General features: G+C 39.7%; 1 protein-coding gene across 2 annotated transcripts in view; it reads left to right on the top strand.

Moving 5' to 3' along the window:
• NHSL1 (NHS like 1) overlaps positions 1-26,036 on the top strand; it is a 103,753-nt gene that overhangs the window by 43,784 nt on the left and 33,933 nt on the right. For both annotated transcript variants that reach the window (XM_034990775.1, XM_034990776.1), the window contains exon 3: positions 19,637-19,764. In XM_034990775.1, the coding sequence (XP_034846666.1) occupies positions 19,637-19,764 (128 nt within the window). The remainder of the gene's footprint in view (positions 1-19,636; positions 19,765-26,036) is intronic.

Genomic DNA, 26,036 nt, shown 5'->3' with positions numbered 1-26,036 from the left:
GTCTTGGCTCTCAAGGAATTTCTACTTATTTCTGTAGTACAAATCACAATGTGAAAAATTCTCAAAGAGATGTGCCAAAAATTGCTGTATAGGAGTTAGAGAAAGCAGATAATTTCTGCTTCAAGAAAGAAGGAATAACTTATCATAGCCTTATTTTGTCTTCCTTGTAATGCTTCAATTACCTCATGTATCTTAACAGTATCTCGTATCCTACAGTCTTGGCTTTGGACTCTCCAGAGCTGAGGTTATTGGGTCCCCCTTTTCATGTAGCCTGCCTAACCTATATATTTAGTGACCATAAGCTTAAATGAAAAGAACTGCATTAGTTGGGCTCTTCTGTATGGCCTTGGCATTGTACTTGGACCTTTGTTGCCTTCATGATGTACCTAAATCCAACCTAAATTTCTTCTACATCCCTTCCTTACCTAGCGATTTATCTTCAGTACATTTCAACCAAGAGCTTCTTTCCTCATAGCTCACCTTCTTCCACCAAATAATTAATAAGAATATTAAATGGCACAGTTCCCAGGACAAACCCCAGAGGCAGTGCCATTGTTAACATTTCTCTCTGAGCTACGAACAACAGAGCTCTGCATGGTCTGGCTTGTAGAGAATGCTTTCAGGAAGGTATGTGTGAGTTTGAGTATTCAGGCCTGGCTGTTTTTTGATCAGTCTCCAGGAAATTGTGCTTCACTGCCTCTTTCATGTATTTGCAAGTATCAGATCAGAGCTTCTCTTTTCTTCCCTGAGAAAATTGAACATCTGTATATAGATTTTTCTGATTTTATTTTCCTTTTGATTATTCAGTAGATCCATGTGAAATATCATCACCACCGGTTTTGCGTACACTTGAATTTTATTTTGAGAAGGTAAATGCTTTAGCAGTTGCTCTCATGTCCTAAAATGCCTCATTGAAGGGATTTACTATTAGTAAAGTTAATAACTTCAGAAAATTCTTGGAGCTCAACTTTTGAAGTCTGGATTTAAATACTCCTGAAGAGATTTTTAGATAAATAATAACTTTTAAAACAGTGAATAAGGAAGATAAAATGAGAAAGAGCATCTGAGTTGTTTTCCACTTCTTTTATTTATTTTTAATCACATGCACAGAACTTCACATCCCACACTTGCCACATACCATGTTCGCAACCTGAGTTAATAAACACAAGTACAGAGCATTTATTACCTCATTATCAGTGAAGATTAAAAAGAAAAAATTCAGTCCCTGAGTATATGGCACTATTAAGGTATGATGTTATATAAAACTATCAGTTTAAGTTAATTTGCCCTCAATGTTATTTGCTTAAAAATATAGAAAGGTAGCTAGTTATTCACAATGAGTAATCTGTTTTGTTCCTTCTCTTTTTACTGTGACCTTATCCATAATTTTAAGGAATACTGTTCTTTAATGTTAAATAGGTGGTGCTTTTTCATAATCATTAAATGCTCATCGTGTAAGTTCTTTGTCAGGTTTTAGGGGAGCTCACTGTCCTCTTGAGGATCATAAAATATGGAGGGAAATGATACAATGAATACTAGTTAAATTAATAACTAAGTGTTGTAAACGTTTGCTTATTAAAGTAATGCAGAAGTGCTTAAGGTCGGTAGAGTGAGGAAGGCATGGGTTTACTAAAAAATGTTTTTATGAAAAAGCTAAGTTTGAGTTAGCACATAAAGACAGATAATAGACTCAATTTAATAAGCATTTGAGCATCAGTTCTGTACTATGCCAAGAGTTTTTTATTGTTGGTTTGTTTGCTTTTGTCTTCTTGGGTGGGGGGGGGGGAGGTATACCAGGAGTTTTTAAATGAACTAATAAAAGTTCATGGTCCCTAACTTTAAAGAGCTGAGCTTGCTACTTTGTGTCAAGATTGAAGTAAATAGACAATGGTGTAATGGAGATGTGTATGGTGTACAGTGGGCAGGTAGAGAGCTCAGTCAGCTGGAAAAGAAAAGCATTGGGAGACCCCCCCCACCCCCGCCACCACCACTTGCCCATGCTCTCATCCCGCCATTAAAGAGGAGGTGGGCACCGTGTGGCATATGGAATGCCTGCAGCAGGGGTCTTTTATGTGCAAGTCTACTCTATTCTGGTCCAAATAGAGCAGAGATCTTTTGTATTTGTTGTTGGCTAATCTCTGGAGAATTTGATAGAATTTGGTGACCATGCTCTTAGACCAAATGACTTGATTTTGTTGATTTGTTACTAGAGATGTAGGTAATGATTTACTGCTAATGACAAGACAAACATGTACCTAGATTTAAAAATAGTATTTTGATATTTGGCTCAACAGGACATCTGGCTGACAGTGAATAGTTAATTTCTGAAGATGGATCCCATTATCTTTTAACTGAATTTCCTGAAGAATTCTACCCTTTTAATCTCCATAGTTGTTTGAACCGTTCATGAACTTCATCTGAGTTAGATGTGATGATGGGCAACCTTTATCTAACTAAATATCTATCTGGATAATTTTTAGCATTAGTCAAAGGGCCACATTAAATGGGAGTTGAGGGATGGGGGTGGGCACAGTTAGGCTGAATGAAAGGTTCAGATTTTATTTCTTCAGAACTGTAGACCTCATTCGACAATGATGAGCATATTGAAGGCTGAAATAAAGACATGTTATTTTCAAGCCTCCATCCCCCAAAAGCCCAACCTGGGAGAGAGAAAAACACAATTTCTCACAGTATATTTAACAGGCAATTTAGTTACTGTGTCCATGTCCACTCCTGCCAGAATTAGTTCACAGAGCATCTGTTGTTGTATCGAAAGTGTTCTCTAGTCACAGCTATCCTTCCTGAAGAAATACATTTTAGCAGGTCAGCCCGCTCTGTGGCTCTAGAATTAGAAGTGTGAACACAGGCAGGAATGGTGAATCTGGCCTGTGTTAATTCACAGTCAGTGCATTATATTTATTACAGGAATTGAGGATTTACAATGTGAAGAAATGACTGTACCAACCGGTTAAAAACAGCAGTTTTTTTGTGTGTGTGTGCATGTATGTTCACCAACCTGTTTGATGCTGGAGAATGGTACACCTTTCTTAAAATTATGGACAAGTTTTCCAAGTAGTTTCAGACAGGTTCCTCTGACCGTTCCTGACATACTGACTTTATCTAAGGGTCACTGCATCTACCTTTTATGTCAGGAAGCCTCCTAGTTCACCTTCGGCTTAGACAGATAAGTCTGTTCTGGGAATGGTTGCAGGATTCTCTCTGGATTTGATGAGGTGACTTGGCTATCTTATCTGTCTGCCTTGGGCACATGGGTCCTATGGTTTTGGCTGTAGATGCGCCTCTTGGGAGTCCTGTGGCACTTTTCACAGGACTGTTTGGGAGATGCCTTTGTAGGTACGACCTTGTGGATGTTGACCGAGAGCTCTCTCTCCTGGAATGATCCATCTGCAAACTGCCTTGGACATACTCAAGATGAACACCTGCTTTGCCCACCTGTGCTAAACATTGAATTCTTTTTCTTCTTTGTCACTTTTTAAAAATTATGATATATAACACAAATACCTAAGACATTGTACATTTTAATAAGTAATTATAAAGCAGATATCAATAGAACCATTATCCTGGTCAAAAAGTAGAATATGACCTAAACTCCAGACACCTCTTAATTGTTCTTACTTAGAGCATGGGTCACATACGGGTTCAAATCCTGCCTGTTATGATTTGAGTTTAATTTTGAGTTTTATTTCTTTGACAATTTGACCTTGTTTTCTCATCTGTAAAATAAATATCATCATATCTGTGTTCATGGGAATAAAATGAACTTACTTTTGTAAAGTATCTCAAAGTACCTGACCCTTAAATTGGAAGCAGTGTTTGTGAAGGGAAGGGTGCATTTTAATTTAAGTGCAATGGAATACAGATACGATTTTATAAATCTTAGCCCTCTTTCCCAAATGGCTATCCTGATTTAGCTGATCCTTTCCCTTCTACCCGTTATGCTCCAGAGATATGCTGTGGGGCGGAAGGAGAGAGGAACAGAACCAGAAACATCGTCAGATGACAAGGATAGCCACAGACACTTGACAGGTTCATTTCATCCACATAAGCAAGGTGACTTTTTCCTCCCACCCACCATCAACCTCTGAAAAAGCCTAGATTGCTAGAGCTGGAAGGGACCTCCTCCCACATCCTCTGATTAATAAACTCCCTTTTCATTTTGTAGATAAGTAAACCAAAGCCCACGGAAGTGAAGGGATTAGTTTATAGCTACTTTGCAGTTGATAGATGACCAGGTCGGGATTTGAAATCAGATTTCTTGCTCAGCCCACACCTGTCTGTTTGGATCTCATATCCCGAGGGCAGAGGAGATGCTCTGATGCTTTGATGCCTGCCATCAACTTTCAGAAAGGTCATAGGGACAAGGGCTCACTGGAATCTAAAGGCCCAGGGCAGGTTTGGTTTTGTTAGCCTTTTCACTTAGGGAATGCAGATTAGCTTGTGGATGCCTAAAGGTGGAGCTTCACTTTTGCTCTGGAAATCTCTTCATTCAGTCCTGATGTCATTGAAACTCTAGTAGGTTTAAGAGAATAAAGGAGGGAAGCTACATCTTGGGACATCGGGTGTGTCAAGTATCTATAACTATTTCATTCTAATGGTATTTGGTGTATATTTTTAGGACTATAATAGGTCATTAGTACCTCAGTGGACTTTAGGCACAGATTTTTAGAAGGGATAAGGGAAAAAGAAGGGGACCAATGATTTAGCGCTCTTTGCCTGGTCATTACTTGTGCTCTTCCTGAAGAATCCTTAGGTAAAATTGATAGGTAGAAGGAGGAGGGGAAGTATCACTGTTTATTTATTTTTTTATTTTTTTAAATTTCATTTATTTATTTGAGTGAGAGAGAATGAGAGATAGCACGAGAGGGAAGAGGGTCAGAGGGAGAAGCAGACTCCCCACTGAGCAGGGAGCCTGATGTGGGACTCGATCCCGGGACTCCAGGATCATGACCTGAGCCGAAGGCAGTCGCTTAACCAACTGAGCCACCCAGGCGCCCGAAGTATCACTGTTTAAAGGAAGGTTATTTTTAATATTTTATAAGTAAGAAACGTTTAATTACTTAGACTCATTCATATAGAATTTTAACTTAGTTTCTAGTTTAAATAAAAATAGGTCTAGAATCTAGAATTAAGTTGGGGAAAAAGCCACTCAACAGAGATAGGGAAGATATTGTCTCATCTTTCCTAGAACATAGCAGCATTGACATTTTGTTCAGTTGTCATTAACTAGTCAAGAAAATGAGATGCGAGGCCAGAATTTGATTCCAGTGCCACCAGTAGTCTGTGGGATGTTGGAAAATTGTATCCCATTTTTGTCCTTGGCCTCCTGCTCTGGAAAGCAATGATGTCTAAGTTCCCTTCTGAGCTCAAAATTCTGATTGACCTCTTAGTACTTAGCTGCGTAAGGGTGACACGTGTGAAGTTTTTTTGACACCAGGATAGAACTTACTGCTAAGCGTATGTCCTGACAAACTGGGTTATCTACAATCTAAGTTTGTGTTGCCATAAAATTTTTCTAAAAAGTGCATCCTGCAGGTGAAGCACTGGGCTGGATATTGTGGCTGAGTCAAAGAGGAATGACGTTGCTGCTTTCCCCAGACGCTTAAAGCTGGCCAGAGAGATAAGATGTATGTGTGAGTAACAAGGTTGATGAGAGTGGTATCACTGAGCCGCACCCCTGCTCCTGGGTGTTACCTTTAAACATCTGATTATGCCTCTCCCTTGTTAAAAATTCCCGAAGAGCTCCTCTCACAGAGCTCCTTAACATCTAAGAACCTTCTTGATCTGCCTCCTGTTTGTCTAGCCTCATGCCTCCTACCCCTCCACCCATGCTCTTACGGTACCGCTGCGTGTCCTGGTCTCGTCCTTCTTCCTACCGTATCATAATCTTTTACACCTGACCGACGCCCTTTCCCTGGAGGAGTCATCTTGTGGGTGTCTGAGAACCCCATGAGGTTTTCCTGGACTTTCCAGGGCAGGCTCGGGCACGCCTTCTACACTTTCCCATACATTCCCACAAAACCTTTCAGGCCTCCATTAAACTGCTTAGTCTGTGCTTCGTAATTGTGTTTACTCATTTATCTCCCTGGACAGCAAGACCGTCGGGAGCAGGACCTGGTCATTTGTGCAAACTCCAGCACACAGTCTGGTGCTTAACTTAATGATGTTGACTTTTCAGAGACAAATGGTAATGTTATGAAAAGCTCTTTTTCTATGTTTCGTATTTCAGTGGACTCTAAACACTCTTGTGTTTGTAGGGGTCCTGGAAAGGTCACCTAGAACTCAGGAGAGAGGTGAGGGCCGAAGCCACAGCACAAGGGGTGAAAATGCAGGAGTGAGGAGATGGAGGATGGCGAGAGCACAAGGTTGAGCCCGGAAGGCCTTATTTTAGGGGGCTGGAAAGGAGAAGTTGGCAAAAGAATAGTTGGGGAAGAAGAAAGTCAGGATGGGCAGTCGTCATGAGGCTTGCAGATGGCAAGAGAGTCTGAAGAAAAGCTACTAAACTGGTCATTAGGCCGCCATTGGTGACCTTCAAAAGAGGAGTGTCAAGGAAGGCTTTGGATGTAAGAAGCCAGATTTCATGAGAGAAGAATTATTTTTATAAGCAGAAAAATAATACAAGTAGTATTTTGAGAAACAAGGAAGTAGAATAAATTGATGTCAGCAAAACAAGGGGAAAATATTTTGAGGTGTGGCAAGATAGAGGTAATATTACTACTTGTTTTAAAAACTAGAGCCAATTAAAACATGGTTTAGACAAAAGGAGTCCACGAGGAGGGGGAAAGATCACAGATACCAAGAGAGAATGGGGAGGATGTTCCCTGAGGAGGCAGGAAGCAATAGGCAGTGAACTCAGGGGCACAGGTGGAGGGCAGGTTTCCACCTGTGTCTCCTAGACAGAGAATTGGGAAAAGCTTTGAGATGGAACAAAAGAAATGGTAAAGTTGTTCATTAGATGGTGTCAGGGGCTTAACAGAAATGTGGCCCCCACTCTATTGCTATGGCTTTGGTAAGAAGAATGGCTTCATTTGGTGCTCTTGTTCAGTGCTTGTGAATTTAATGAGGTTGACTTTTCAAAACAAATGTTCGTGTTATACGTTATTAAAAGTTGTTTTTGTTTTGTTTTGTTTTGTTTTGTTTATGTTTGGTATTTCATTAAACTTCTTTTGGAATTTTTGTCCTTAAGGAAAGTTGCCCAACCTGATGAAACAATGGATCAAGTTCTCTCTTGAGGAAAGAGAAGAGCAGAGACAAAAATGAGGAATTAACAGAATGGAAATGACAGACAAAAGAGATTGTTTAACATCTCTTGTTGGATTTGAGGGCTCAGGAAATTTTTTATAATACTGTCCCGAGTGCGGTAAGGCCGAAAGAGTAATTCACCCGTGAGTGGGAGGTCCGATGCAAGAGGAAGGGAAAGTGAACAATCATTGCTTTTTCACTAGGTTAAGAGACATGTTGCCTTTTTTTTTAATGGTAAGCAACACACAAAAGATAGAATAGCAAAGACAGTCATTTAAATGATCCAGGTCTTAACAGAGCACTAGGGATTGTTTCAACAAAAGGCTTTTTGTTTTGTTTTTGTGTCCACGGCTAGTCTGCTGTTCCAGCAATTCTATTTTAATTCCTGATAAAGTGAGTAACTTGAGTGGCCTCTATATTTCACTCAGTGCAGCATAAAAATGCTACATTGAAGGCACTGTGGATAAGGTTTGTTATCACTCTCTGTACAACTGAAGTCTCTGGTGTTGGTTTAGAATCTTTGCAGCTATTTGATATTGAGTAACCTTGGTGATGCTCCACTATGGCCAGTGATAGGGCTTTCTCATTCTGAAGTGAAATGAGATCACCTCCCATTTGGCTGCGCTCTGGTGCCACTCCACCAGAATTGGCAAACTCTTCACACACTCCCATTAATCATGGGCACCAGAAAGTGTTCACCTTAGTTTCAATCAGATTCAGTGTTTTGAGTCTCCTTGAATTAATTTGGGTATGTGAAGAGAAGAAGTGTTAAAAACTAGTTTTCTACAATAGCAAATCACCTTTACGAGTAAATCTCTCCATGGTTTGCAATGAAAAATAAAGCTAACAGTTTTATCCAACTGCTTAAGTTTTAATATTTAATTCCTAGTCTTTTGGAGGTTTTAATTCCACTCTCATAGAAATTAACCACAGAGGGACGATATTAGTCAAAATGACCTTTTTAAAACCCTTCCACATAAAGGGAAATTGCCTATGGTGTTTAATGTCAGGAGGGAGACGTTGGTCCTAGGATTGGGAGCGGGGCAGTTATTTCCAATACATGTTTATACATTCGTCACAAAGTCATTTCCTGTTTGACTTTGAGCTGATGACACAGTTCATAGTGCATTTTCTCTATGTGGTACTCCACCTTCCCAATCCTGATCGCTTTATTTCCCCAAACCCACTATGTAGATTGAAATGAGGAGTCATTTGGAATTGTGTTAAATATTTAAGCAGATGAATTCTGCAATCTGCTTGTCATTGATTTTCCCCCTCCCTTGGCAAAGAAACCTGTCCATTTCAAAGGCATCCATTCCATCACCATCTCTTGTCTTCTGCCTTAATCCTACCCAAAACTTCTGGGAGCTTTCTCTGGTTCTATCTGACCAGAAATCTTTTGGGTGTTATCCGTAATACAGTTAGTTGTAAATACTGGATTTGATCAGTTTCCCTGAAATTCTACTGAGACTAAATTTCCTTGGATAGATAACCCTGACTGAGCACTGGACATCATCTTCCATACTTCATTTCCTTCCTACCTGTTTTTTCCTCATCTTCTTATTTCCTTACCATATGATTGGGGCCCCTCCCCCATTGAATTCTGTATTGATGCTGGCCCCAGCCCGTACTCCCAGCTGTGCTTAATAAACACTGATGACGTGGCCAGTATAGACGAGGCAGGTCATATGCCTTGGGTTTATTAAGGTGGAAAGCGTGTTCAAGGATAAAGTTCACAGGGGAGAGGAAAGGGACGGCGCCCCTATCATATAATCACAGTACGCTTTCAAGTACTGATCATTCATTCACTTAACGACCTCACTGAGCACCTGCTAGCCACCCGCACAGAGTGAGATCATGCAGGGCTTAGAAGCCATTAGGAGGACGTTGGCTTTCACTTTCAGGGCCTGGGAAGCCGTTGCAAAGGTTTGAACTCAGGAGTGACCTAGTCTGATGCATCGTTTTTTTTAAGTGGCTCAGTCGGGTTCTGTGTTGAAAGTTCACCGCAAGGGGGCTGGGGTGGAAGCAGGAGACTGGGTGGTGATTACCACAGTAATCCGGGGAGAGCTGGTGCTGGCCTGGATCAGGAAGCTTCCTCCTCAGTTGGAGCTCAAGTGGAATGTTAAGTGGGATGTTAAAAGCAAGAACTCCCTGAGCATTTTAAAGGAGGCTTGACAGGCAAGGCATTTCCGCAGTAGCAAAGTTAAAGCTTTTTCTGCAACAAAATAGTATTCTTTAGGAACTAAAAGTAGTACCAGAGAGAGCATTTCTCCCCTCTACATTGACCCCTACCCATAAACTAAATTCTTCTTCATCCTTTGTTTCCTGGTGTCCTCTGAAGTTACTCTGTTAGTGAGTGTGGATCATTTGTGACAGAATAAGAGAGATCAACCCTCTTTTTCCCTCGGGCCTTCTCACTTGGAATATGTGGGAAATGTCAACCCATCCTAATTCTATTTCCCTCTTTTCTCATACTGTGGCTCCCAGACCAGCAGCATTAGCATCACTTGGAAATTTACTAGAAATGCAAGTTCTCTGGCCCCACCCCAGACCTGCTGAATCAAACACTCTGGGAGTGGGCGAGCAATGGGTTCAAGAAGCCCTCCAGGGGATTCTGAGGCACCTTAATATGGAAAACTATGGCTCTGTCAATTGTCATGTGAGCTTGTTTATCAGTCAGCTAAGCTGTAAGCCCCTTGAAAGTTGGAAGTAGTCCTTCAGCTCCACTAGCTCATTGCAAGCTAGGATTTGAACATACAGCTGTTCACTCTCAGAGTTTGAGCTCTGGACTGCTGCTATTCTTCTCTGGCTGTTAGCAGAAGGTGACTTAAGCAAATTGAAACTCATTCCCTTCAGGGGAGCTCCCTTTTCCTTGACACTTGGGTAACAGTTGGCATACTTTCTGATTGGCCTTCTTTCTTTCTTACCCAGTTAAGCCAATTCTCTAGCACCTGGAACATTTTGTTGTACAAGCACCATTAAGAGAGGAGACATTTGCTTTCCGAACTTTAGAGGGGCTTGGGCTTAGTCATTAAAGCCATATATTTATTCTTTATCCTTTTATGTTTTATGGTGCTTTGGATTCTAAGTATCATTGAAGTGATGATTGGCGAAGAAGTGATCTTAGGGCCCAACTATGCATTTGTTGGAAGATAAATTTGAGTTTACTACTTCATATATAAATAATATGCTTTTATGCCATTATAAGTATTACTGTATAACTACATAAACACTTTTACTCTAAAGAGGGGAGAGGAGGAAAGAACCAGTCATTAGCCTAATATTAAACCAAAGAGCATGTTAATTTGAAATCTGTCACTTAAAATTGCTATCAAATTATCTAGGAAAATATCCATATCAATATCCAAGATCTATATTAAATTCACGGTGTCTTTAAGATTTAACACAGCTTTTCAGCTCACTTGGTAGGCTACAAATAACCAAGGAACTTAAAAACGTTTGAACGTCTATAATCTCTTAATTATTCCAATTTTTGATTCTTAAAAACTGTTTAAATAAATTGAAGTTCAGCTGTTTTGAAGAATTTGCAAGAAAATCCAAATGTATTTTGGGAACATCCAATATGCCTGATTGGCAAGGCAGAATCCAAACCACAGTATGGGAATGATTTTTTCTCAGTGTTGCCAAACCCAATAAATTAATGACCTAGAAGGTAAATCCCTTCTGTTTTAAAATGCATTTTGTTTTAATTATCTTAAGAAAATAAATTCTGTAATGTTTACAAAGCGTAATATTTAAGTGCAGGAAAGTTTTTCTATGTAGTTACTTGAAAGTTCAAATTAAATTAGCTGTATAATACCCAATACAGCTGTTGGACTAGAACTGATTTTCTTAGCATACATGTTTATAGTCTTATGTGTTCTCAGTGCTCTGTTCCTGGAAAAAGATATATAATAGAACTGGCCTTTTACCCTGTTGTTGATAATCTGGTGGATAAGTAACTGGGATAGAAGTTTGAAAACCTGGACCTTCCAGAAACTTTAGACCTGGGTTTCATAATCCATAAGACACAGATAAGATCTGTTCTCCTTCAGTTCCTACAGAAATACTTAAAACACAAATCAAATAATGATGGCCAAGGGCTTTCAGCTTAGAAAATAATTCATTTATTTAGTGTCAGTGGTAATGACATTAAAAATCAGTGATCTGAAAAAAGGACTTTTTTTAGACTATGGTTCATCATAGGACATTCTCACTGAAGCAGCACCTTACGACCATTATTTTTATAATTAATTTTGGAAGTGGAGTCCTCCCAATTTCAATGACCTTGAATTACAGTAGGAGGATTATGAAAGATTTAATACTGTTAAAAAGAAACCACATTCAGATTGTAAAATACGGTGCATCAGGAATGCTCTGCTGTTGTGAAATGCCAAAATTGTGCTTACAGTTTTCCCAGCAGTTCATACCTGCACACACCCAACACTACCCATAGGACCAGAAGAATGACAAATTACCTTCTTAATTGATCCTTCTGGCTTTTACTACGGCAGCACTTGTTTCAGATTCTTTCTTTATCATTCCTTCCCCTCTTGGCGAGTTATACCAGGCAGTGGTAAAAATGTCCATGTAACTTGTACTAGCATCACTGAATGATTGGCTTTCTCCTCCTTTAGGTAACAGTCAAACTCCTGTTGTGGTTTATTTGGAATTTATGTGTCTGGGTAGTTTTCAGCTGAGTCCTAGCATCTTAGGGAAGTGGGTAGGCAGGAAGAAGGTGATAAATGCAAGTGAGATCATGTCACTTCTCTGCTCCAAGTCCCCACAGGCTGTCCCTCAGCTTCATGATGGAAGCCAGAGTCCTTCCAACCCTCAAGGCCCTAAGTAGTCAGTCCCTCCTTTACCTGTCCAGCTGCATCTCCTACTATTCTCACCCCAAACTTTTCTCTAGCTCTTTCTCAGGGTGATGGGAACCTACTTTCCTTGCTCAGATATCACTCAGTGAGGCCCTCTCCAAATGCCATTCCCTGTTCCTTTCTTCGCTTTGTTTTTCTCTTAGCACTTAGGACCTTCTAACATACTACATAGTTTACTGTTTTTTTCTGTTTGTTGTCTGTGCTTTCATTAGAACATAAGCTCCACGAGGACAGGAATTTTTGTTCTGTTCCCTGTAGAAGCTTCTGTGCCTCTCAGAGTACTTGGCAGGTGGTAGATGCTTCATAAATATTTGTGAATTAATGGTTAAATCTGGAATGGGGATGCTTTGCCTTGGAGTCATAATACATGAGCTACCGAGGAGAAAGAATTGGCTTAGGAACTAAGGACTTTTTGTAACTCTGATTCTGCCTCTTTGCCAGTAGATGCTACCTTACCTCCCACTCCTTCTCTTTGCTATTCTTTCTTTTTTTTTTTTTTTTTTTAAGATTTTATTTATTTATTTGACAGAGAGAGACACAGCGAGAGAGGGAACACAAGCAGGGGGAGTGGGAGAGGGAGAAGCAGGCTCCCCGCTGAGCAGGGAGCCCGATGCGAGGCTCGATCCCAGGACCCTGGGATCATGACCTGAGCCGAAGGCAGCCGCTTAACTGACTGAGCCACCCAGGCGCCCCATACTCATTTTTTTAATGAAAATGTAAATGTAGAGGGAAAAAAAACTGTAATAGAGCTAGCTTAACCTCTTTTCTTTCTAGGAAAGATCTTAAGGGCACTAAACCCCCAAACCAAAAGCATTGATTTGCTAGATAAAGGCTAGTGTTCTTTTATACATTAAGTGTGGTCCCAAGAGGAGTGGAGGGGGGTAGTTGCTCACCACAGCACTGTAGTCGGCTGTGAGTTGTTAACTTCAGGAGAAAGATCGCCAGTTCTGGGGCCAGAGTGCCTGATTCTGATGTTGGCTCTGTCACTTGGAGCAAGTTTCTTTTTGCTTCTCAAAGTTTTTGTATGCAGAATGTGGAACAGCAAAGTCCACATCTCTCCGGGTCATTGTGAGGAGGAAGTGACTCCGCGTGTGTGTGAAGTGCCAGTCGGAACAGTGCTGTATTCGTCCGGAGCCCCTCATCACAGGTCCTATGCAACAGTGACTGCTTTGTCTGCTGAGAGCCGTTACCACATCCTGCCTTTCCCACCACAGAGGGTAACTCAGGACCTTAGACATGAGTCCCTGAAGCCCAGAGTCGCGCAGTTCTTCAGAGAACAGAGCACTCAGAAGTACTTGTTGAAATATTTGTCTCATGACAGCTTCCCATATGGAGTAATGTCCCAGCCTTAACAGAGGTGGAATCTGAATTTCCAGCAGGTTAAAATGTTGTCCCCTAGACCTCACAGGTAGAGAGTGGAGCTGGGTCCATCTTGATTCCAGACACTCAACTGCTCCTCCGTGTGGAGTCCTCCCCAATGATTAACTCCCTGTTCCAACAACGCAGAGAGTAGCTTTTCATTGCCCTTGCAAATTCCACATCAAAAGCCTCTCGACCTCATTCAAGAAGGATTGGAAGTAAACATTAAATAAGTGTACTGAGGATCTGGAAAGTCTTCAATTCAGTGTTGGCTCTCCGTTTGGAAGAGTCATTGGAGCAGTTTTGAATAGTCGCATTTTCCCCCTTGCTCATGAGGTAGGGTTGTCCTTTCTTGTCCCGTCTGTAGTTAGATATGGTCATATGGCTTGTTTTGTCCAAAGAAATGGGACTCAGGACACCAGGGGTTATTTCAGGCAGAAGGTTCGGGAGGCACCACATTCCCATCGTGCTGCCGTGTGAGCAGTTAGCACAGGTCCTTCCCTCTTTCTGGTTCCCAAGGGACTGTGGCTGGCAGGCCCCTGCTAGTTCTGCTTGTACCAGGAGAATGTGCGGCAAAGATTCCTCTAGTTTCTTAAGTCACTGAGGTTTTGGAACTGTTTGTAACTGCCACGTATTCTAGTTCATTTTGATTGATTCAGTAAATTTAAAAGCAAAACATGGAAAGTGGAAATTTATCAAGGATTTCCAGCAGAGAAAATTATTTTGAAAATAACTCTTTAAAGCATCCTGGAGTAGACTCTCTTAACATGTCTAACATATTAACATGAAAAGCCTAACGAATAGCCAAATGCATGAAGGTTTGGAGGCCAAGGCAAGTTTAAATTCAGAAGATGGTTAGATCACCATCCAGCGGTATGACATTGTTTTTTTTTCTTCTATATTTAAAACTTTGGTCTACCAAGGAATGTTTACCCACTGTTCTTGTGCTAAAGAAAATAGTTTGACATGACAGGGAAGAGGAGGAAATTTGTGGTTGGGAAACCAGAGGACACAACGAACAGTGATACCTTTATCCAAGCAGGACTGTGAGAACAATAGCTCGGTTTTACTCCAAATTTCTGTTGCAAGAGGAGTATAATCTTCTGTTACACTGAGTATCTCGTTTCTAGCCTGTAGCTGCTGCCATAACTGGCTTTAAATTATGCTTTGCCTTGCAGTTACTCTCAGTGTAGTGTTGGAAAAGTCTTTGTTTATTCGTGATGGCTTGCACCTACTTATATCTCACTCTTCAGACAAACTCCCGTTTAATGAACAAAGCCATGGTTTTAGAAACTGAGAGCTGTTGGAACTTGACAAGAGATTTTCCTAGATTTTCCCTAGAGTTGGAATAAGATAAGAGACAATGGAATTTGATGACTGTACTAGATTTCAGAAAATGGTCATCCACCATAAATGTATGCTGCCTACTTTTCATCTTAGACCCAGCATCTTATTTCATGGACATAGTACTATTTTAAACATTCCTGTGATCAAGCTTCATTGTGGAAAAAAGAGGCATTGTCTTTTAAACTAGACTCAAAAGGTGATGGAAGAAGTACTGACAATTGCCAGATTTTTCATAGTTTTATGGATAATTTGCAACATTTTGGTCTTTTAAGACTTAACATGTATCAAGTCATTTTAGCTATTTTTAATATTGCCAGAAACATCAGAACTAATATCACCTTTAGAGATGATCCAGCCCAGCAGCCCCTCCTTATTTTCTAGCAAGGAATCATTTCAAAACACAACCTCACATGGTAACTGCTCCCAGTATGTAAAAAGATTTTCAATATTTTAAAATGTTGTCATTTTAAACTTACACTCCTTATAGGGTCAATTAGTTAGGGATAAAGACTAATTTGACTTAGTTTAAAACGGCCTTGGCTTGAGGGGCCTGGCTGGCTCAGTGGGTAGAGTGTGTGTGTAACTCTTGATCTAGGGCTTGTTGAGTTCGATCCTTACATCAGGTATAGAGATTACTTAAAAATAAAATATTTGAAAAAAATTAAAAAGTAAATAAAAGGGGCCCTCACTTTGTATTTTGTTTTGTTTGTCAAGTATTTGAAAACAATTGAATTATAAGTAGCTACAAGTGGTAACAGTTTTTGTTTTTGTGTGAATGTGTGGCTGACTGCATTTCATTTTTTATTTTTTATTTCAAGTATAATTAAAATACAGTGTTACATTAGTTTTAAGTGTACAATATAATGATTCAGCAACTCTGTACATTACTTCAGTGCTCATCACAATAGATGTACTCTTAATTCCTTCATCTGTTTTACCCATCCCAACCCATCTCCCCTCTGGCAACTCCCAGTTTGTTCTCTATATTTAAGTCTGTTTTTTTTGTTTTTCTCTTTGATTCTTTGTTCAATTATTTCTTTCTTTTATTTTTTTTTTTAAAGATTTTATTTATTTATTTGACAGAGAGAGAGACAGCGAGAGAGGGAACACGGCAGGGGGAAAGGGAGAGGGAGAAGCAGACCTCCTGCCAGGCAGGGAGCCCAATGTAGGGCTCGATCCCAGGACCCCGGGATCATGACCCGAGCCAAAGGCAGACACTTAATGACTAAGCCACCCAGGCACCCCCATTTGTTTTGTTTCTTAAATTCCACATATAGGGGCTGTTTTCTACAGTGGCTGCACCAGTTTGCATTTTGCGGTTTGCATTCCCACCAACAGTGCATGCAGGTTCCTTTTTCTGCATGTCCTTGCCAACACTCATTGTTTCTTGAGTTTTGATTTTAGCCATTCTGACAGGTGTGAAGTAATATCTCGTTGTAATTTTGATTTGCATTTTCTTGATGGTGAGTGATGTTGAGCATCTTTCTGTGTGTCTGTCCATCTATGTCTTCTTTGGAAAAATGTCTGTATGTGTCCTCTGCCCATTTTTAATTGGATAATATTTGGGGGTTTCTGTTGAATTGTATAAGTTCTTTATATATTTTGGATATTAACCACTTACCAGTCATATCATTTACAAACATCTCCCATTCAGTAGGTTGCCTTTTTGTTTTGTTGATGGTTTCCTTCACTGTGCAAAAGCTTTTTATTTTGATGTACTCCCAAAAGTTTAATTTTGCATTTTTTCCCTTGCCAGAGGAGACATACCTAGAAAAATGTTTTTATGGCCAATGTCAAAGAAATTGCTGCCGAAGTTTTCTTCTAGAAATTTTATGATTTCAGGTCTCACAGTTAGGTCTTTAATCCATTTTGAGTTTATTTTTGCATGTGGTGTAAGAAAGTGGTCCCGTTTCATTCTTTTGCACGTAGCTGTCCAGTTTTCCCAGCACCATTTGTTAAAGAGACTCTTTTTCCCATTGTATATTCTTGCCTCCTTTGTCAAGGATTAACTGACCATGAAAGTATGGATTTCTTTCTGTACTGTCTATCCTGTTCCGTTGATCTGTATGTCTCCTTTTGTGCCAGTACCATACTGTTTTGATTGCTAGAGCTTTGTCGTATATCTTGAAATCTGGGATTGTGATACTTCCAGTTTTGTTCTTCTTTTTCAAGATTGCTTTGGCTCTTTGGGGTCTTTTGTAGGTCCATGCAAATTTTAGGATTATTTGTTCTGTGAAAAATGCTATTGGTTGAAAGGGAATGAATTAAATCTGTAGGTTGCTTTGGGTAGTATAGACTTTTATTTTTTTTAACAATATTGGTTCTCCCAATTCATGAGCATGGAATATCTTTCCATTTGTTTGTGTCCTCTTCACTCTCTCATCAGTGTTTTATTGTTTTCAGAGTACAGGTCTTTCATGAACTTGATTAAGTTTATTCCTAGGTATTTTATTCTATTTTGGTGCACTGTAAATGGGATTGTTTTCTTAATTTCTTTTTCTGCTACTTCCTCATTAGTGTATAGAATGTTGTAACAGATTTCTGATTATTAATTTTGTATCCTGTGACTTAATTCATTTATCAGTTCTAGTAGTTTTTTGGTGTAGAATTTAGGGCTTTCTATATATAGTACCATGTTTTCTGCAAACAGGGAAAGTTTTACTTCTTCTTTACCATTTTGGATGCTTTTTATTTCTTTTTCTTGTCTGATTGCTGTGGCAAGGACCTCCAGTACTATGTTGAATAAAAGTGGACATTCTTGTCTTGTTCCTGACCTTGGAGGGAAAACTGTCAGTTTTTCACCATTGAGTATGATGTTAACTGTGGGTTTTTCACATATGGCCTATATTATGTTGAGGTATGTTCCTTTTAAAGTGGTAACAGTTTTTATTGGTTTGTTATACAGGATTCACCCTGAGTCCTTAGGAGACTATAGTTCATAGGACCACAGAAAAGTTAATTTGCAACACCAAATTACATTTAATGAAATGTAAAGTGAGTATTTTTTTCAACCTAACTTTAAGGTAATTAAAATAAAATCAAATATTTACAGAAACCCAAAACTTTTCACATAACACTGAAAACTACTAATCATGCTTTATGTAATGTTCTCTCTGTAGGACAGTATAATTCTGTTTTATTTAAATTTTTTAGAGAAATCATAAATATTGGAGAAATGGGAAGATATTTCTCACTGGAAAGGGTTATATTATTATGAGTAACTCCTCATTAAAAAATAAGCTGTGTTCTGGAAATTTCAGAATTAAAAAAAAAATCTTTCCATTTTACGTAATATTAAGAGTGGTTGACAGACGAGCCCACAAACTAGTTAGCCCCTAAGTAACTGAAGTAATAGTAATTAGCTGTCTTGTGATTATGCAATGCATTTTTTAAAGTTAGTTTGGCATTCTGAAAGCTTCTCATGACTATTTCCTGTGGTTTTTAAAAATCTGATTTGCAGTTCTGGATCGGAAACTCTCTACTCACTCCCACTGTGAGGTAGCAAAGGAGAGTAAGGACTTTTTTCCCCCAGTTGGAGAATTTTTATCCTTTCACTTAAACGACTGTTCATCTCCTCTCTGAGGGAGATTCATAGATCCTAGTGTTACAAAGGCACTCTGAAGATGCCCTACTTTAGTTCTGTGCCATTAGGTGCATGGTTTTTTCAAGCTGGGCAAAGAGTAAACTCTTCCAAAACCAAACACATTTCATACTCCTTTAGCAAGCTGGACATTTAAAGGTACCCTGTGGTAAGTGAACGCTTTTGCAAGGCAAATGCTTCTCTAAGGTGCTGTCTGGGTAATAGGAAATCTCCTGGGCCTTTAAAAAGCCATCAATACTTTTCTTGCTGCACTTGCCCCCACTGATCCGAGTAATTAGCACGGTGGTTCCTCCTTGAAGAGAGTCACTAGTCTCTAAGCAGCCAGTGGCCCCAGCCCCTCTGTGAAGCAAGCACCCTCCTCCTAGTTTCCTTCCACCCTCTGGTGCCAGGCATTTCTATGTAGACTGGCAGATGTCTCAGACTGCCACCTGGCCTCATTAAATTCCACTCAATGATTATAGCCTGTTTGACATCAAAGTTAAGTTGAGAACTAAAAATAAAATGAGGTCATTGTTATCCATGATTTCTTATGTCACTTCCAGCTGATGAGTCTAGGAAAGAAGCATAGCATGAGAATTGCTTGTATTTTTTGATGAGGAGTTATATATTTGCTGTATATCAAAAATTATACTAATTAAGACCCTGGGTTTAAATTCTGAGTCCATTAGTTATCTGCATAACATTACTGAGCAAATAATTTAATTACCTTAAACCTGACTCAGAGGGCTGTTGTGAAGTCTAAAGGAAATCCCGTTAAAATAGATGAACAGGGTATATAATGTGTAATCAGTGTTTTAGTAATTCTTTGTTTTTTTTTCTTTTTTAAGATTCTGTTTATGTATGTATGTATGTATATATGTATGTTAGAGAGCACGCAAGTGAGGGAGGAGCAGAGGGAGAGGAAGAGAAAGAATCTCAAGCCGACTTCATGCTGAGCATGGAGCCCGATGCGGGGCTCTGTCTCACCACCCTAAGATCATGACCTGAGCCAAAATCAAGAGTTGTATGCTTAAACTGACTAAGCCACCCAGGCGCCCCTCTTAGTTGTTTTTATCATCATTTTCATTATTAATAGTATTTCTTTGAAATCTTATATCTAGGCAAATATTACTAGAAAAGGTAAAGAAAGAGAAGTAAACAAATCCTGGTTTTTAATGCCCTTTCTCCCCTCCCTGGCCTGTATCCTCTGTAGAATGTGACAAACTGAGGCGGGATGGCTACCGAAGTTCTCAGTACTACTCCCAGGGGCCCACCTTTGCAGCCAATGCCAGCCCACTCTGCGATGATTATCAAGATGAAGATGAAGAAACAGATCAAAAGGTAAGGCTTCCCAATTCAACATGGGATCCTGAATTGGGTCCCAGAACAGAAAAAGGACATAAGTTGAAAAACTGGTGAAATCAGAATAAAATCTGGTTTAAGTTAATAATGTTATCCCAAATTAATTTCTTAATTTTGACAAAGGTGCCATGATTACATAACTCATCAACATGACGAGAAGCTAGGTAAAGGGTTCACAAGGAATTCTCAGTGTTACCATTGCAACTTTTCTGCAAGTCTAGAATTAGTCTAAAATATGTTTAAAAAGGTAAGATCAGGATTCAAGGAATTCATTAGAGGGTCACAATCAGTATATTAGTGCATTTTGAATATTCTCTTTTGGATAGAAAAAATGAAAGTCTTACTTTTGTTGTTTTGGTTTTTTCGTATGACCAAGAACCCAGTCAAATTCCAAAAAAAAAAAAGAGCTCTAAGTAAAATAGGCAAATGCCACTGTTTCACCAAGTGGTCAGTGTTTTTCAGAAAAATTGAACAGAGGCAGCACTTTAATATTACAGCACTGGTCAATTCACTGTAGAGATGCTGTTTCATATGTGCAGTTCTTTTTCTCATGCCATCTTTTAGGATGCAAAGTACTTAAGACAAATATGTTTTCTCAGGAATAGATGCCCATGAAAGAATAAAAATGTAGGGAGATTTTGACTTACATGGTTTTTTTTTTTTCATTTTATTTAGTACTATTGACTTATAGTTTGATGGACATGTTTTGGGTTAGAAACCATTTTTAATTAATCTAAGAAATGTCAGCAGAATTAGGTCAATATATAAATGTGCTATTGTTTAGAGAACATTATTCAAAATTTGTTGTCCATCCTCAAATAAATAACATCAGAGAAAAGGGTGGAAGTGTTAACAGTTAATCAAAAATGGGGGATTACTACCATAATGTTTTAGTATTCTGATGAAGATGGGACCCCAGGTGCTTTTTTTGTTTGTTGAGAATGTTTTTTCCTGTTTCTTTAAAAATACTTTCACACATTAGTGAGTCCTTGGGACTCAAAATACACAAAGAAGTTCTCTTACAGTAATAGGAAAAGCAGCTATTTCAAAATTGATCTGGTTTTTAATTTTAAAACCTTTATTTTTTTCTCATTACATGAGTAAGGAAAATAGAAATTAGAAGATGATTTATGTAGTGAGGATTTTGTTCTGTTCTTATTTTAAAATTTTTTCAGCCTTATTGAAATTATAATTGACAAATAAAATTGTATATATTTAAAGTGTGATGATATGACATATGTATATGATTTTTTTAAAGATTTTATTTATTTATTTGAGAGAGAGAGCGTGAACAAGAGAGCACAAGTGGCGGAGGCAGGGGCAGAGGGAGAGGGAGAAGCAGAGTCCTCACTGAGCAGGGAGCCCAGGACCCTGGGATCATGACCTGAGCCAAAGGCAGGTGCTTAACCGACTGAGCCACCCAGGCACCCCTGACATACATATATGATTAACACATCTATCACCTCACTTAGTTACCTTTCCTTTGCATGTGGTAAAAATGCTTAAATTTTACTCTCTTAGCAGATTTTAAATACACAACACAATAGTGTTAATTGTAGTCACCATGCTGTGCATTAGATTCCCAGACCTTATTCAACTTCTAACTGAAGGCTTGTACCCTTTTTGACTGGCATCTCCCCATATTCCCCACCCGTGAGATTTGTCTTTCTTTATCCAGATACACTTCAACTTTTAATGATGCTAAGAGGAGGAAAATTGAGTTTATAATGGGACCCAGTTATTAGACAGAGGTGGTTTGGCTGCAGCGTGATTGTGCAAGTTTTGAGTATCCAAGAGTATAGAGTCCCCTGGTGGCAAATTGACATTACTGAGACAACATCCAAAGGCCTTCTGGAAAGTGGAATTGTAGTTTCTAAATTCTCAGATAGCTGTTTACTTACCATGATGCTCCCATCTGAGGGAAGTCTTTTCTCTGTGGACTAGTTTCTATCCCTCTGCTCATTGCACTGGGCCCCTCCAAGTAGCCCTCTCCCAAATGTGTGGAGAAAATAAAAAATCCTTATCCCCGAGAAGACAAGGCTCCTGTCACATTGAAAATGAGTCAGCAGATAATAATGATATGGAAAAGAATATATACATAAATGTCATCCTTTATATGATGGGACATTATCCCTCCTCAATGTGTTCCTAAACAGAACTGCTTTAAGCACAGACTTGTAAATTCATTTTCAAGTTAAGTATTTATTATGCAGGTCCTGTGTGCCAGGAACTATTCTGGGTGCTGAAGACGTAACAATGAAGCAAACAGAAGAAATCCTTGCCCTTGATAGTGGTTGATCTGACAGTGCGACATGAGTAAATAAGCAGTGATGCTATATTAGAAAGTGATATGCACTCCGGAGGAAAATAAAGCAGAATGAGAGAGAGGGGAGGTTGCCATTTTAAATTAAAAGGGCAGGCCTTCCTGAGCAAAGAGGTGATTGGGATTAAAAGAATGAGCCAGGCAGCAAATCTTGGAGAACATTCCATGAAGTAGAGTAGCCGGTGCAATAAATGTTTCTTAAGAATTTATGCCATATACCCAGATATTGCAAAATGCGATGGATAATAAGGTATCTGTATGTGCCTCAACGAAATTACAGCTCTCTGGTAGGGAGAACTAGCCAGAATAAAAAGGGTTTTACATATTACCTGCTACAATAAGTGTTAATCATATAGTAACATGCGAAAGTGGAATTCTTCTCACTTGGGCATTCAGGAAGTGGGGGAAGGCTGGGGAGAGGGTAAGATATGTAAGAAGGAGAGTCACAAGGCTTTTGCAATGGGCAAGACATACCAAGGACTAGACCAAAAGAATGGCTGTGTCAGTGGTGAGAAAAGGAGAATCTAAGTGATGAAATTCAGAGCGGGTGGCATCCCGGGAGTTAGGAGAAGCATTTCACGTCTTAGCTCTGCCACTTGTTGGGTTTCTTTGGATGTATCACTTGGGCCTTCCAGGCACTCATTTCCATATCTAGAAAGTGGGGAGTGGAGTAAGATTACTCTCTCAGATCTTTTTGAAAGTCTGCTCATTCATTCATTGACTCAACAGATATTTATGCAGCATCTCCAACAAACCAAGCATCATCATAGGTTCTGCAGACCCATCAAGTGAAAAAGACAAAGTCCCTTTTATCAGAGGGAAAACAAGAGTGAACAGATAAATATAACACTAAGTGGTGATACATGTTATAAAGAAAAATGAAACAGTAGTAAGGAGGGTTTTAGAGTGACAGGGCTGCTATTTTTAGATTGAGTGTTCAAGAAGGGCTCTCTGAGCGTGTCATTAGAGCAGACCTCAGAATGAAGAGTAGGAACACTGCATGTGACTGTCTTTGGGAAGAGCTTTCTGGGAGGAAGAGCGAGTAAGTGCAAAGGCCTGGAGACAGTAGTATGGTTATCCTGTGGGGGAAATAGCCAGAACCACCAGATTGGGCATGGTGAGGACTTTGGATTTGTTCTTCCTGGGTGAGAGGTGGAGGCCCTGGAGGAACTGAGGTGGAGAGTAGCATGATCTGATTTACTATTTAATGCAACATGGCCACTGGTTGGAGACAGGACCGTGGAGAGTTGAAGATGGAAGTAGAGTGACAAGTCCCTAGGCCATTGCAGTAATCCTGGCAAAGATACAGATGATGAGGGCTGGGACCAGGGTGGCAGTGATAGAGATTCTAGCTTTATTTTATTTATTTATTTTTAAAGATTTTATTTATTCATTTGAGACAGAGAGAGAGAGACAGAGCACAAATGGAGAGAGGCAGAGGGAGAGGGAGAAGCAGACTCCCCACTGAGCAGGAAGCCCGACTGGGGACTGGATCCCAGGACCCTGAGATCATGACTTGAGCCAAAGGCAGACGCTTAACCATCTGAGCCCACCCAGGTACCCCAATTCTAGCTTTATTTTTAAAAGTGGATCCAACAGTCCAACAGTACATTAAAAGGATTATTCACCACGACCAAGTGGGATTTATTCCTGGGCTGCAAGGTTGGTTCAACATCTGCAAATCAATCAGTGTGATACAATACCTTAATAAAAGAAAGAACAAGAACCATATAATCCTCTCAATAGATGCAGAAAAAGCATTTGACAAAGTACAGCATCCTTTCTTGATTAAAACTCTTCAGAGTGTAGGGATAGAGGGTACATACCTCAATATCATAAAAGCCATCTATGAAAAACCCACAGCGAATATCATTCTCATTGGGGAAAAACTGAGAGCTTTCCCCCTAAGGTCAGGAACACGGCAGGGATGTCCACTATCACCACTGCTATTCAACATAGTATTAGAAGTCGTAGCCACAGCAATCAGACAACAAAAAGAAATAAAAGGCATCTGAATCGGCAAAGAAGAAGTCAAACTCTCTCTTTGCAGATGATATGATACTTTATGTGGAAAACCCAAAAGACTCCACCCCGAAACTGCTAGAACTCACACAGGAATTCAGTAAAGTGGCGGGATATAAAATCAATGCACAGAAATCAGTGGCATTTATATACCCCAACAACAAGACAGAAGAAAGAGAAATTAAGGAGTCGATCCCATTTACAACTGCACCCAAAACCATAAGATACCTAGGAATAAATCTAACCAAAGAGGCAAAGAATCTGTACTCAGAAAACTATAGAATACTCATGAGAGAAATGGAGGAAGACACAAAGAAATGGAAAAACGTTCCATGCTCATGGATTGGAAGAACAAATATTGTGAAAATGTCAATGCTACCTAGAGCAATCTACACATTGAATGCAGTCCCTATCAAAATACCATCAACTTTTCTCAGAGAAATGGAACAAATAATCCTAAAATCTGTATGGAGCCAGAAAAGACCCCGAATAGCCAGAGGAATGTTGAAAAAGAAAAGCAAAGCCGGTGGCATCACAATTCCGGACTTCAAGCTCTATTACAAAGCTGTCATCATCAAGACAGCATGGTACTGGCACAAAAACAGACACATAGATCAATGGAACAGAATACAGAGTCCAGAAATGGACCCTCAACTCTATGGTCAACTCATCTTTGACAAAGCAGGAAAGAATGTCCAATGGAGAAAAGACAGTCTCTTCAACAAATGGTGTTGGGAAAATTGGACAGCCACATGCAGAAGAATGAAACTGGACCATTTCCTTACACCACACACAAAAAATAGACTCAAAATGGATGAAATACCTAAATGTGAGACAGGAATCCATCAAAACCCTAGAGGAGAACACAGGCAGCAACTCCTCCAACCTCAGCCACAGCAACTTCTTCCTAGAAACATTGCCAAAGGGAAGGGAAGCAAGGGCAAAAATGAACTATTGGGACTTCATCAAGATAAAAAGCTTTTGCACAGCAAAAGAAACAGTCAACAAAACCAAAAGACAACCGACAGAATGGGAGAAGATACTTGCAAATGACATATCAGATAAAGGGCTAGTATCCAAAATCTATAAAGAACTTAGCAAACTCAACACCCAAAGAACAACTAATCCAGTCGAGAAATGGGCAGAAGACGAACAGACATTTCTGCAAAGAAGACATCCAGATGACCAACAGACACATGAAAAAGTGCTCAACATCACTCGGCATCAGGGAAATCCAAATCAAAACCTCAATGAGATATCACCTCACACCAGTCAGAATGGCTAAAATTAACAAGTCAGGAAATGACAGATGTTCACGAGGATGCAGAGAAAGGGGAACCCTCCTACACTGTTGGTGGGAATGCAAGCTGGTGCAGCCACTCTGGAAAACAGTATGGAGGTTCCTCAAAAAGTTGAAAATAGAGCTATCCTATGACCCAGCAATTGCACTACTGGGTATTTACCCCAAAGATACAAATGTAGTGATCTGAAGGGGTATGTGCACTCCAATGTTTATAGCAGCAATGTCCACAATAGCCAAACTATGGAAAGAGCCTAGATGTCCATCGACAGATAAATGGATAAAGAAGATGTGGTGTATGTACACACACACACACACACACACACTGGAATATTATGCAGCCATCAAATAAAACCCGAAATCTTGCCATTTGCAACAGCGTAGATGGAACTAGAGGGTATTATGCTAAATGAAATAAGTCAGTCAGAGAAAGACAGCTATCGTATGAGGAATTTGAGAAACAAGACAGAGGACCATAGGGGAAGGGAGAAAAAAAAAATGAAATAAGATGAAACCAGAGAAGGAGACAAACCATAAGAGACTCTTAATCTCAGGAAGCAAACAGGGTTGCTGGAGTGGTGGGGGGTGGGAGGGATGGGATAGCTG

The sequence above is a fragment of the Mirounga leonina genome, unplaced genomic scaffold (assembly GCF_011800145.1).
Source record: "Mirounga leonina isolate KUSES-001 unplaced genomic scaffold, KU_Mleo_1.0 Mir_53, whole genome shotgun sequence".
Lineage (NCBI taxonomy): Eukaryota > Metazoa > Chordata > Mammalia > Carnivora > Phocidae > Mirounga > Mirounga leonina.
Note: the sequence above shows the minus strand (reverse complement) of the source record. Positions and strands in the feature narration are given on the sequence as shown.